The 12250-nt window shown below is 47.6% G+C and overlaps 1 protein-coding gene across 2 annotated transcripts in view; it reads left to right on the top strand.

Moving 5' to 3' along the window:
* Nucleotides 1-12250, top strand: part of EFR3B (EFR3 homolog B) — a 96260-nt gene that overhangs the window by 36198 nt on the left and 47812 nt on the right. For both annotated transcript variants that reach the window (XM_018055556.1, XM_018055555.1), the window contains exons 2-3: nt 6212-6288; nt 7325-7452. In XM_018055556.1, the coding sequence (XP_017911045.1) occupies nt 6212-6288; nt 7325-7452 (205 nt within the window). The remainder of the gene's footprint in view (nt 1-6211; nt 6289-7324; nt 7453-12250) is intronic.

Genomic DNA, 12250 nt, shown 5'->3' with positions numbered 1-12250 from the left:
AAGCTGACAGAGAGATTAACAGGAGAGATGCAGACAAATGTGATTGAATTCTCACATGTGCATGGAAGCCTTCTCAAGAGAACGAAAAGCCGAAGAAGTGACCAGAGCAAAGAGATTTTATACCTTTTAGGCAAAGAAACAATGCATTTGTGAAGAACTGACCTGTGGGTAGTGAAGGCTGAAGAAATAACTGGGAGGATAAGGGTTCAGTTCAGTTCAGTTCAATCGCTCAGTCGTGTCCGACTCTTTGGGACCCCATGAATCACAGAATGCCAGGCCTCCCTGTCCATCACCAACTCCCGGAGTTCACTCAGACATCGAATCAGTGATGCCATCCAGCCATCTCATCCTCTGTCGTCCCCTTCTCCTCCTACCCTCAATCCCTCCCAGCATCAGAATCTGTTCCAATGAGTCAACTCTTCGCATGAGGTGGCCAAAGTACTGGAGTTTCAGCTTCAGCATCATTCCTTCCAAAGAACACCCAGGACTGATCTCCTTCAGGATGGACTGGTTGGATCTCCTTGCAGTCCAAGGGACTCTCAAGAGTCTTCTCCAACGCCACAGTTCAAAAGCATCAATTCTTCAGTGCTCAGCTTTCTTCACAGTCCAACTCTCACATCCATACATGACCACTGGAAAAACCATAGCCTTGACTAGACTGACCTTTGTTGGATAAGGGTTAGTTTAACAAGGTTTGTTTGCAGATTTCTCTGGTGACTTCTTAAAAATCTGCCTCCAGTTTGTCGTTGTTGTTTAGTCGCTAAAGTAAGAGAAACATTTATTTCCTGTCTTTAGGCAAAAAGGGGGGAGCTTTTTCTGCCTTTTGCTGCCACTTAATTGCTTTCAGCTCAAGACAGTTTTTTATGTCAAAGAGGCATATTTGCGACGACATACTCTGGTTTCCTTCAAGATGGACTGCCTTAGTGGTCCTTGCCTTTCTGTATAAGCCTGGTCTAGCTCCCTAGCTAATGCATCCCTTCCCTAGAATAGTACCTAAGAACATCAGTGTCTCTAGAGGTAGATTTTGGGGTTTCAAATCCTGCCACTTATTAACTATGAGGCTCTAGGCAGGTAACTTAACCTTTTGGTGCCTCAACTTCCACATCTGTAAAAATAGGAATAAAAACAATACCTACCCCACGGGGTTGTAGGCTTAATGAGTTGATGCTTGTAAAATATTTCAGCACTGTGTCTGACACATAGGTCCATCTAGTGTGCCAACAAAGGTCCGTCTAGTCAAAGCTATGGTTTTTCCAGTAGTCATGTGTGGATGTGAGAGTTTGACCATAAAGAAAGCTGAGCACCGAAGAACTGATGCTTTTGAACGATGGTGTTGGAAAAGACTCTTGAGAGTCCTTTGGACTGCAAGGAGATCAAACCAGTATCCTGAAGGAAATCAGTCCTAAATATTAATTGGAAAGATTGATGCTGAAGCTGAAGCTCCAATCCTTTGGCCACCTGATGCAAAGAACTGACTCATTGGAAAAGACCCTGATGCTGGGAAAGATTGAAGGCAAGAGGAGAAGGGGATGACAGAGGATGAGATGGTTGGATAGCATCCCCAAGTCAATGGACATGAGTTTGAGCAAGCTCTGGGAGTTGATGATGGACGAGGAAGCCTGGCGTGCTGAAGTCCATGGGGTCGCAAAGAGTCAGACATGACTGAGCAACTGAACTGAACTGACACATAAGAAGTAAAGCAGCCACTGCGCTGTGACTCCCACCCCTCATCGTCTTGTCTGTCCTCTCCTGAGAAGCCTTCTCCCAACCAGCAGAGCTCAAGGTGTTTTTTCCCTTTCTAGATTCTATTGCAAATGGTCTGGGACTTCAATCATAGGATTGTACCTTAGGGGAAAATCTTCTCTTATTATATTAATGAGAAAACTGAGTCTCAAAGATCAAATGGCAGAACTGGGACTTGAACTCAAAACCTTTTAAACTCCAAAATTTCCACTGTTTCTGTTAATAGTGACTCTATGGAGCAAAATTGCCACCAATAACCCCTGTTGTTTGAAGAGCTGACAACAGTCACCTTGGTGCCTCCTGCAGAGCCAGATCAATAATACCATTTGGATTTCTTTTCTGGTCTTGATCTATTCAAGTATGCTACTGGGCCATTTTCACTAATTTTACACTTTTAAAAAAGTGTCCATTTCATCTGATATTAAGGTGTTCCTTTTTCAACACTTTTCTCCCCGTGTATGTTCCATTTTTGTTCCTAAACTTATTATTTGGTGTATCTCTTTTTCTTTGATAACTGGCAATGTGTATCTTTTGGTGTTTGCCTATGAGTATTTTCAAATAATGAGGTCGTATTTTGTGATTATTTTGCTATTTGTTTTCTGTTTCCTTAACATCTTCTCATATTTTAACTCTGTTTCTCTTTTCATTTTGTTAAGTTTCAAACATAATCCACTTATTTTAATTATTTCTTATATTCTAAAATAAAATCCTATTCAAGACCTAAAAAAAAAACCAGCACTGTTTCCAATGTACTCTATTTACAGCGGTGTTCCCATCTAGTGCATACATGTTAAGTCGCTTGTGTCCGACTCTTTGCAACCCTATGGGCTGTAGCCTGCCAGGCTCCTATGTCCATGGGATTTCCCAGACAAGAATTCTGGAGTGGGTTGCCATGGCCTCCTCTAGGGGATCTTCCTGATACAGGGGGTCGAACCCATGTCCCTTGCATCTCCTGCATTGGCAGGCGGGTTCTTTACCACTAGCGCCACTTGTGAAGCCCTCCCACAGAGTAGGCAATATATATGCCTTGAAAAAAGAATATTAAAAGTATTCATCATGTTGCTATTTATAACAGTGAAAAATGGGGAGATGTTGTTTTGAAATTTTAAATAGATTTCTTTGCCTTATGACTTTTCAGAGGCTTTAGTAAGCTTATTTGCCTGCGAATCTAAAATGAGGGATTTGGTGTGCATGGCTTCATAGATTTATTTGTCCTCAGACCCTTTTTCTGAAGAGTGCTTGTTAGTTACCCACCACAGCTGCCCTCCTGGTGACCCTCCAACAGCCAGCCAGTCCCGTGGGCTCTCTCCAGTGAGCCTCTTGCTTTATCTTTCAACAGCATTTGACTCTGGTCTGTTGTGTATGCTGGAAATATGTCATATTTGCATTGAGGTTTGTGGAGCTGATGCTGAGGCAGGAAAGTTTGGGAATGCTGACTTTGAGAAGCCGGCTGGCAGTGACTGGAGGTTCAGGTCAATTTATCATTGCAAACCCATAGGCCAGTGAGGTTAGGGCTTCTGCAGGAATGTTCTGGGACTCTCACTTCTTAGGCCTCCAGTTGTCCTTTCCCTTGGTCACCATTACTGAGTAAGTGAATGGTGGGGAAGCTGCACTAAGATGTACCAGCCAGCATGGACCAGCTGGCAGTCTGGGAAGGGCTCTGCCGCCCTGGGCTGGGGAATGTGGAAGGAAGGGCGGCTGGTGGTGATCTGCCCTGAGTGCTTTGCAGCATAAACTCACTTTGGCCTCACAGCAGCCCCAAGCGCCAAACCAGGACACCCGCACCCACAGAATGCCACTCCTTGCGCAGCATCACATCTGGGAAGTGGCAGTGCCAGGATTTGATTTGAAACTTATGCTGTTGCCCACTTGGCCTCAACTAGCCCCTGCCCTCCAGGAGTAAGAGGAGGCTGGAATGAAAGAGTGGACAAGAAGGAATCACAGGATGTAAGTCAAGTTAGTTGCTCAGTCGTGTCCAGCTCTTTGCAATCCCATGGACTGTAGCCTCTGTCCGTGGGATTCTCCAGGCAAGAATACTGGATTGGGTTGCCATTTCCTTCTCCAGGTGATCTTCCTAACCCAGGGGTTGAACCCCAGTCTCCTGCACTACAGGCAGATTGTTTACCGTCTGAGCCACCAAGGAAGCCTGTAGGTCTGGAAGCACCCAGAAGCAGGGCAGCTCTGCTGACTGGGCACCTGCTTGCCTCTCCTGTTCTACAGTTTTCTCACCTCTCCCCACAGGAGGGAAATGCCCGGGCCTCCATGTGATGGGTTCCCCCTGCCTTATGGCTTCTGGGGGCCTCTGTGCTGGAAGAGGGACCCCTGCACGGAGATTTATACCCTAAGTACCCAAAATAGGCTTGTGCTTTCTCAGACAAGTCTGGGTTTCTAACAACCGTGAGCTTGGCCTCAGTGCAGGGCAGGTCCCAGCTCATGGGTCCTTCAGAAAGGTTTGAAAATGGGACTGACATTGGAGGGCTTGGGGGCCCTAATTTCTCCTTGTCTCTAGTTCTAACTCCCTTGAAGATGCAAACATCCATGTTGCTGTTTTAGCGCGCAGGGCCCATGCTCCGGGGCATCCTAGAAGTGCACTGATGGCCGCACTGGGCAGAGGGCCCAAGGGCAGGTTTCAATCCTGAGCCTCGGGGTCAGGGTCCCCCAGGGAGCTGCCCCATCACAAGAGATAGCCCTGGATGCCAGCCAGTTGGAGCCCTCACACCTTCTCCCAGGTGGGCAGGGAGGAGATGAGGTGACATCAGTGCCAGTTCAGCCCAGAAAGATGGAACCCAGAGGCCAGTGTGCAGCTGTGGACTGGTTCTACCATCCTCCTTGTGCCTGGGGTGGGTGAGGGACTAGGGGACACACTGGGACCCTGGTGGTCTTTTGATATCAGAAATCTGATATCCTGCCTTTGGAGTGCCCCATTTCCCCAGGGACATGCCCATCCCCTAACACCCGGCTCTCTCTGGGAGCCCAGATTGCCTCGGTTCCTTCCTCCTCCTGGTGGTGCCGCCTACCCCGACCCCCTCCCAGTCCAGGTCCCCCCACTCCACCCCCCAACAGCTTTTCTCTCCACTGTAAAGCTCTTTGTGGCTCTTTGTGTGATTAAAGTAATTCCCACTAAAGTAATTCATTCTTCTCTGAATGACCTGTAGGCTTGATTCTTCCAGGGCACCTTTGCGTTTCAAGTAGAGCATTTGTACAAAAAAAAAAAAAAGTGTTAATTGGTAGAGTGAGAAGGCAATTATTTTGGAAGGGAGTGGACTTTCCCAGGCCCTTCCCTGCCATCCTCTCCACTCCCTCAGGGGTCACTGCCCCCCTTCCCAGTTCTTGGAGGGTGCAGCTGGGATATGCCAAGGGAGGTGTCTGCCGAGGATGAAAGGGAGGAAAAGAGCAGTGGTTCTAACTGAAAACTTTTTATGGTGGGACCTCTAGAATCAAGTTTTTATTTTCCCAAGGTTTGTTCTATTATCACTGATTTCTTAACACTATCTCACAAAGGAGCTCACATCAGTCTGCAGCTTTCTGACAACGTACATTATTCTTTCGCTCAGTCACTTCGGTCGTGTCCAACTCTTTGTGACCCCGTGAACTGCAGCCCACCAGGCTTCTCTGTCTATGGGATTTCCTAAGCAAGAATACTAGAGTGGGTTGCCATTTCCTTTTTCAGCGGATCTTCCCGACCCAGGAATCAAACCCGAGTCTCCTACGGCTCCTGCATTGCAGGAATCTTTACCACTGAGCCACCAGAGAAGCCCACATTATCTTAGGTTTTTGTTTTGCCCCAGACTGGTGAGAATCTCCTGTGGTGGGAGAGGGCTGGTGTTGGGAACCACCGACCAGGTGGCCCCTGGAAACCCTCCAGCTCTCAAAACCACGGCTTTCAAACACCGTGGTCTTGCTGTATTAAAGATGCATTTTCAAAGGTTAATAATTAATGGCAATGTTAATTTATCATAGTTTCACATAACATTCTATAATAGAAATGGCCCCAGGAGAGAGGATGGTAAAGGAGATTGAGGACCAGAGTAGAGAAGAAGTGGACAGAAAGCTAGAGGGTAGGGTAGGTGGAGTAACCGCCCTTCCCAGCTGGATGATCTCCGAGGACCTGGGGAAGAGTCTTGGGCTGCAGCAGGCAGTTTTATATAGTCTTGGCCCAGAGTGTGTGTGTGTGTGCTTGCGTGCGCATGCACACGCAAATGCGCGCACACATGTGTGTTCAATGGCCTGGCTTCCTGAACTAATTCTAATCTGCTGGCACCTATGCCTGATCCCCAAGCGAAAGACACCAAACAAGAAAAGCAATGTCTAAGAGTCGGGGAGGGGTAGAGAAATAGCAGGAAGGACCGAGGCCCTGGTGCTCTAACGGAGGGACCCTTCTGTTTCCAGTCTGGATCTGGTTTCTCAGAAGCCGCCCAGCCTGGCCCCAGGAGGCTTAGCTCACAGGGCATTCTCGTTGCTGTTCCAGGTGTGTGCGGCTGCTGCGGTGCCCTGCGCCCCAGGTACAAAAGGCTGGTGGACAACATCTTCCCTGAGGATCCCGAGGTGGGTCGCATCTCCTGCCACCAGTGTGCCTCTCACTGTCCCACCCGATCCAGGGCCCTAGGGGCTGCCACAAGGAGAGGCGAGCCCCCCAAGGTCATTCAGACACACCGAAACCACAGCCACAGCCCTGTCAGTGACCAGAGGCAGTTGGAAGCCTGAAAGCTGAGGATCTTCGGACCCCTCTGAAGGCAAGATCTGCAGAGGGTTCGGAAGTTTGTCTTGGTGCTTCCGGCCGCTGCTGAGCATCTTGCTCACTCGTCTCTCTCTGAGTGATAGTTCCTGGAGCCACTAACTCTCTGGAGGGTACTATTTCCCTGACATCAGGTGTGAGCATTTCCCTTTCTGGGTTTTGGCTCTGGAGCTCATGGTCTTCTGTGTGCTCCCTCGGGTATCTGCCAGGTGTCAGGTGGGCACACGAGACACCTGGTTTCTTGGTTTCCAAGCCGCCACTCAACTGTCAGACTGCAATGTGGGTCATGTGGTTTCAGAAATGTCAAGGTTTGATGTACTTGACTTGCTCTCTAGAAATCAATGGCCTTTTCTTGATGGGCAGGGGTTGGGGAGGTCACATTTCCAGCATCGTCTGGACTATTCCCTGAAAGCTATAGAATAGAGCTGCCTTCTTTCTGTTCACTTCTTGATTTTGGAGATCCAAAACATTTTAATTCTGGGTTGCTTTCATTGAAGTCTTGTCATCCATTCATATACACACGCATTCACACACATATCTGTACATTCATGAACATATACATATAAGTGTGTAAACCCATATCATATACACATACACACATATATGTACATTTCTATCACTTACTATTTTTATTTATAGCTAGCACACTTTGGGCTAGGTTGTGAGCTCCTAAAGAGCGGGGTCTATGTTTTAATCATCTCTGTATCCCCGAAACCCACATGTTACCTGTCACATACATGATGGGCACTCTGTTAAACATTGATTAAATTGAATGATCACTTACCTCTGGACTTGAACTCTTCTAGCCATCACATGGCCACGGTGAGGATGACCTGTCTTTTACAGGATGGCCTGGTGAAGACCAACATGGAGAAGCTGACCTTCTATGCCCTCTCAGCTCCTGAAAAGCTTGATCGCATTGGCGCCTACCTCTCCGAAAGGCTCATCCGTGACGTGGGTCGTCATCGATATGGGTAAGTAGTATGAGAGGGGGAGAGAGATTTTCAGAGATTATATAATATTATATTTTTAGGGCAATACTTGGGTTCCTCAATGAAAAAAGTCAACTGCAGGAGAGACATGTCTGTTACCTACTGTCACGATCTGGAGTGGGGTGGGTGTAAAGGGAACACTAAGATGTTTCTAGTGGCGCTGCTGATGGGACAGAGGGAAAAGCAGATCCAGGGCAGTTGTCTGTAAGTCCCATTGGTTCTATTCTCCATGAAGCCTTTTATATCCATCCCCTACTTTCCTCTGCTCCTACCTTTTTCCTGGTGCAGACTCCGGGTTACTGCAGTGGCCTTGGAAATAGTCTCCCTGCTTCCCATCTTTCCTGTTCTGGCCCTTCCAGATCAATACTGCTAGTTATGATCATTAAAACAGACCCAAAGCTATACTTTCCTGGCTCCTTTAGCTTCCAATCCAAGCTCCTCAGCCGGACTTCTAAGGTCTTCCACTGCTGCTGCTGCTGCTGCTAAGTCGCTTCAGTCGTGTCCGACTCTGTATGACCCCATAGACGGCAGCCCACCAGGCTCCACCGTCCCTGGGATTCTCCAGGCAAGAACACTGGAGTGGGTTGCCATTTCCTTCTCCAATGCATGAAAGTGAAAAGTGAAAGTGAAGTCGCTTAGTCGTGTCTGACTCTTCACGACCCCATGGACTGCAGCCTACCAGGCTCCTCTGTCCATGGGATTTTCCAGGCAAGAGTGCTGGAGTGGGTTGCCATTGCCTTCTCCAAGGTCTTCCACTACCTGCCCCCAAATTGCCTTTGCATGCGTGCTCAGTCACTTCAATCATGTCCAACTGTTTGCAACCCTATGGGCGACAGCACACCAGGCTCCTCTGCCCCTGGGATTCTCCAGGCAAGAATACTAGAGTGGATTGCCACACCCTCCTCCAGGAGATCTTCCTGACCCAGGGATTGAACCTGTATCTCCTATGTTTCCTGAATTGCAGGCGGATATTTTTTACCACTGAGCCACCAAGGAAGCCCCAAACTGCCTTTAACCCCAGCCAAACCCACCACAAGTGCCATAGCTGCTCTACACCTCCTCCAGATGGACTAGCTAATGACCCCCCACCTCACACTCTGGCTTCTGTGCTTTTGCAGTGATTACCTCCCTGGACCCTCTCTGTCCTGCCCCTCAGCTACCACCTGTCACCACCACCATCCTCCAAGGCCCTTTCCTCCTGATGAGGAAGGTGGAGTGAGAACCAGAGGGTGAGAGTATGCACTGTGCCGACAGTGTATAGAGGTCCACCCTCCATAGGACCCACCTCATAGGACTCTTACATCAAGCTACCCCTGATAGAAAAACACGACTGAAAACAATTCATTTCTATGATCCCTTTCTATTAATATAATAAAATTAGGTTAACATGCTCAATAAAAAGGGCATGAATATACTGAACATGCTGATTATATAAATCTCCTTGACATATTATAAAGCAGGCTCAAGCAAGTACAATAAAAATATCTTTATCCTAGATTGAACCTGAAACTAATATGCAAGCAATGACATTAAACATTTAATACTAATTTTGCCTGCCCTCTCTGCAGTGATGGTTCTCTCAGTAAAAAATGTCCTGTAGCCAGCAGAGCCACTTAGAAGCATTCCACTGCCCTCAGAACTATCACTCAAAATTGGCATCATTCTGTTAAAAATAGCCATTGCAGTGTCTAAGTATTTAAAGCCTTGATGGCCTCACTGGGGGCTTTAATCATAAACATTGGGAGAAGAGAAATCTGTTAGATCTGTTCTCTGGGTCTCTTTCTGCTTCTTCCCTGAATTTCCTTACCCAGCTCCACACTCATCACCATTGTCCTAACCACTGATGGCAGCTTTGGCGTAGCAAAATATTCACCTACAGACAGGGGAGATGGTGTGAGGAGCCGTCTCCCTGCCATCATTCAGGTGTTTGTGTTTATGATTTGACCATATACATGAGAACTTTGGGTGTTGGACCAAGTGGTAGAACCACCCTCCTCGACAGGCATGTGTTTAGCATCAGGGGTGATAACTCAGTGTGAGCGGAGAGAGAATAAGATAAGAATTTCAAGGTATTTCTCCTTGGTGTGGGCTACAATGGACAGTGAGATGCAGAGCAACAAAAAGCAAGAATTCCTCCTATTTCCTCCTTTCAGTTCAGCCCAATTGCTAGAACACCCCTAGAAACTGAAGAGCAAGGAAGGTAACAGCAGTTGTGGGTGAGACTTGGGGTTGAGTGACCCCAGAGCAATGACCACATGTAGAAGGCTGCAGTGGAACCTGTCAGATTGGGACTTCGCTGGTGGTCCAGTGGCTAAGACTCCAAGCTCCCAGTGCAGGGGCCCCAGGGTTTGATCCCTGGTCAGGGAACTAGATCCCACATGCTGCAACTAAGAGTTTGAACACCATAACTAAAAAAAAAAAAAAAAAAAAAATCCCAAATGTCGCAATGAAGATCCAAGATCCTGTGTGTTATAGCTAAGACCTGGTGCAGCCAAATAAGTCAACCAAAAAAAAATTATTTAAAAAAGTGAATCGTCAGGTTCCCCAGTGACTGGAGGATGGAGACACTCATGCCAAAAGAGTTGAGCTACTTCCCCAGGAGCCTGGGCCTGGTACTTAGTGGGGCTCCCAAGAGATATACAGTCCCCCAGAGGGACTCTGAACCCTGTTAGAGAGTGGAGCTGACCCTGCAGACAGAGATTTTGCAGATTCCTGCCAGACAGGAAGGTTCATCCTTCCCTTCCTTGGCTGACGTCAACCCCTGCTTCTGGGCTCCTAAAACCAGGAAGTTTCTGTTCGGTAGGGAGAACTTGACTGCATATATTCAGACTGCCCAGAATGAGAGGTTCTTTGTCAAGACTGCCGCTCTCTGAGTGATTCTCAGTCGACGACTGACCCAGCTAAAGCTGCCCTCTCTCTCTGCCAGCTGGTCCCCATCTCTGACCCTGCACATGCACTCCTTTCCAACCAAGTCTGGTTCCTAGACCTTGCATGCTGGCTCCTCCTTTCCCAGAGGGTCCTAAGGCCACTCCTTGCTGAATGAGAGGTGTTCAAGCAGCAAGTGTGACAGTGTTAGTAGCTCAGTTGTGCCCGACTCTTTGCAACCCTGTGGACTGTAGCCCACTAGGCTCCCCTATCCATGGAATTCTCCAGGAAAGAATACTGGAGTGGGTTGCCATTTCCTGCTCCCAGGGATCCTCCCCCAAGGAGTGAACCTGGGGCTCCTGCATTGCAGGCAGATTCTTTTCCATCCCAGCCACCAGGGAAGCAGAAGCAGCTGCATATTCTAGAATTCAATTCAAGGAACTTCCTGACTCTCCCCAAGCACCAGGCCCCCTGCGTATTTTTCTCAGTTGTTATAACTCACCTTCTGCTTTGGTTGGTCCATGACCCTGAGTTCCTGTTGTTGTAACCTACTAACTGGCCACTCCTGACCTCAGTGACTGCCCATGAACTCCAGTCCATCCCAGATTCCTTGATTTCTGCTGGGAAGCCCTACTAGTGGATCCAAGACCCTTGGTCATCCCCTGCTGCTGTGGTCTGTGCGCCGCTCTTGCCTTCTCCTCTAGGCCTCTGCAGTAGGTTAGTCTTCACCACCCTCGACCTTCCCCACCCTGCTCCAACAACCCAGTCAGGTCCATTTCTCAGAACTATTATTACACTGGATCCCTTTCAGGATCCCAAGTTTAGATTAGATCTCCGCTGAGACTGATCTGGTCCCAGTCCTGCTCAGTGAACATCACCCTGAGAAGCCTGTGCTCTCTCCCTTTGAGATTATGGATATAAAGCATAGGATGTACCCAGGAAGGTTATTGTAAGATAGAACCAAAGCAGTGAGCATTAAACTAGGAGGTTCCAAGATCCCACTAACTTCTAGTCTTCTGAGATACTTTGAAAAGTTTAAGTTCTCAATTACAGTCCTTCCTTCCCTAGTGTTAGGATTAAAGATGAGGATTGAAAGAGAGTGTATTCAAAGGGGCTTCCCAGGTGGCACTAGTGGTGAAGAACCTGCCTACCAATGCAGGAGACCTAAGAGATGCAGGTTCGATCCCTGGGTTGGAAAGCTCCCCTGGAGAAGGAAATGGCAACCTGCTCCAATATTCTTGCCTGGAGAATTCCATGGACAGAGGAGCCTGGCGGGCTGCAGTCCATGGGGTCACACAGAGTCAGACACAACTGAAGTGACTGAGCACACAGCATGTATGTATTCAAATAACAAGGCTTTAGAACTTCCCTAGTGGTCCAGTGATTAAGGCGCTGTCTTCCAATGCAAAGAGTTCAAGTTTGACCCCTGGTCAGGGAGCTAAGGTCCCACATGCCTCTTGGCCAAAAAGCCAAAACATGAAACAGAAGCAATATTGAAACAAATTCAATAAAAACTTCAAAAATGATCCACATCAAAAGAAAACAAAAATCTTCAAGAAAAAGAAGCGAACTTAAACTTCATTTACTTTTCAGTTTCACTTCTAGCATAATTTTCACTTTCCATCAAAATTTCCACTCCTGGTAATTAGGCAATTTTTTTTTCTCCCCCTGGCTAGCAAAGGACAGTTTTCCTTATCAGGACTTTCTGGGAATTTTTTTACAGGAAAAGGAAAAGCAGCAATCTAAGCTCTGGGGTTTGGGAGGCCTTCTAGTTTCTTCTCTTGCCAAACCCCACCCCGTCCCTTCCTTTCCCTCATTTAAACTCTGTAAAATAATGGTGAAACCCTTCATACTGAAGGACGCTGGGATGATTCATGTCATGTCTGACTCTTTGTGACTCCCATGGACCATAGCC

The sequence above is a fragment of the Capra hircus genome, chromosome 11 (assembly GCF_001704415.2).
Source record: "Capra hircus breed San Clemente chromosome 11, ASM170441v1, whole genome shotgun sequence".
NCBI classification, from domain to species: domain Eukaryota; kingdom Metazoa; phylum Chordata; class Mammalia; order Artiodactyla; family Bovidae; genus Capra; species Capra hircus.
This window is presented reverse-complemented; position numbering and strand designations above follow the sequence as displayed.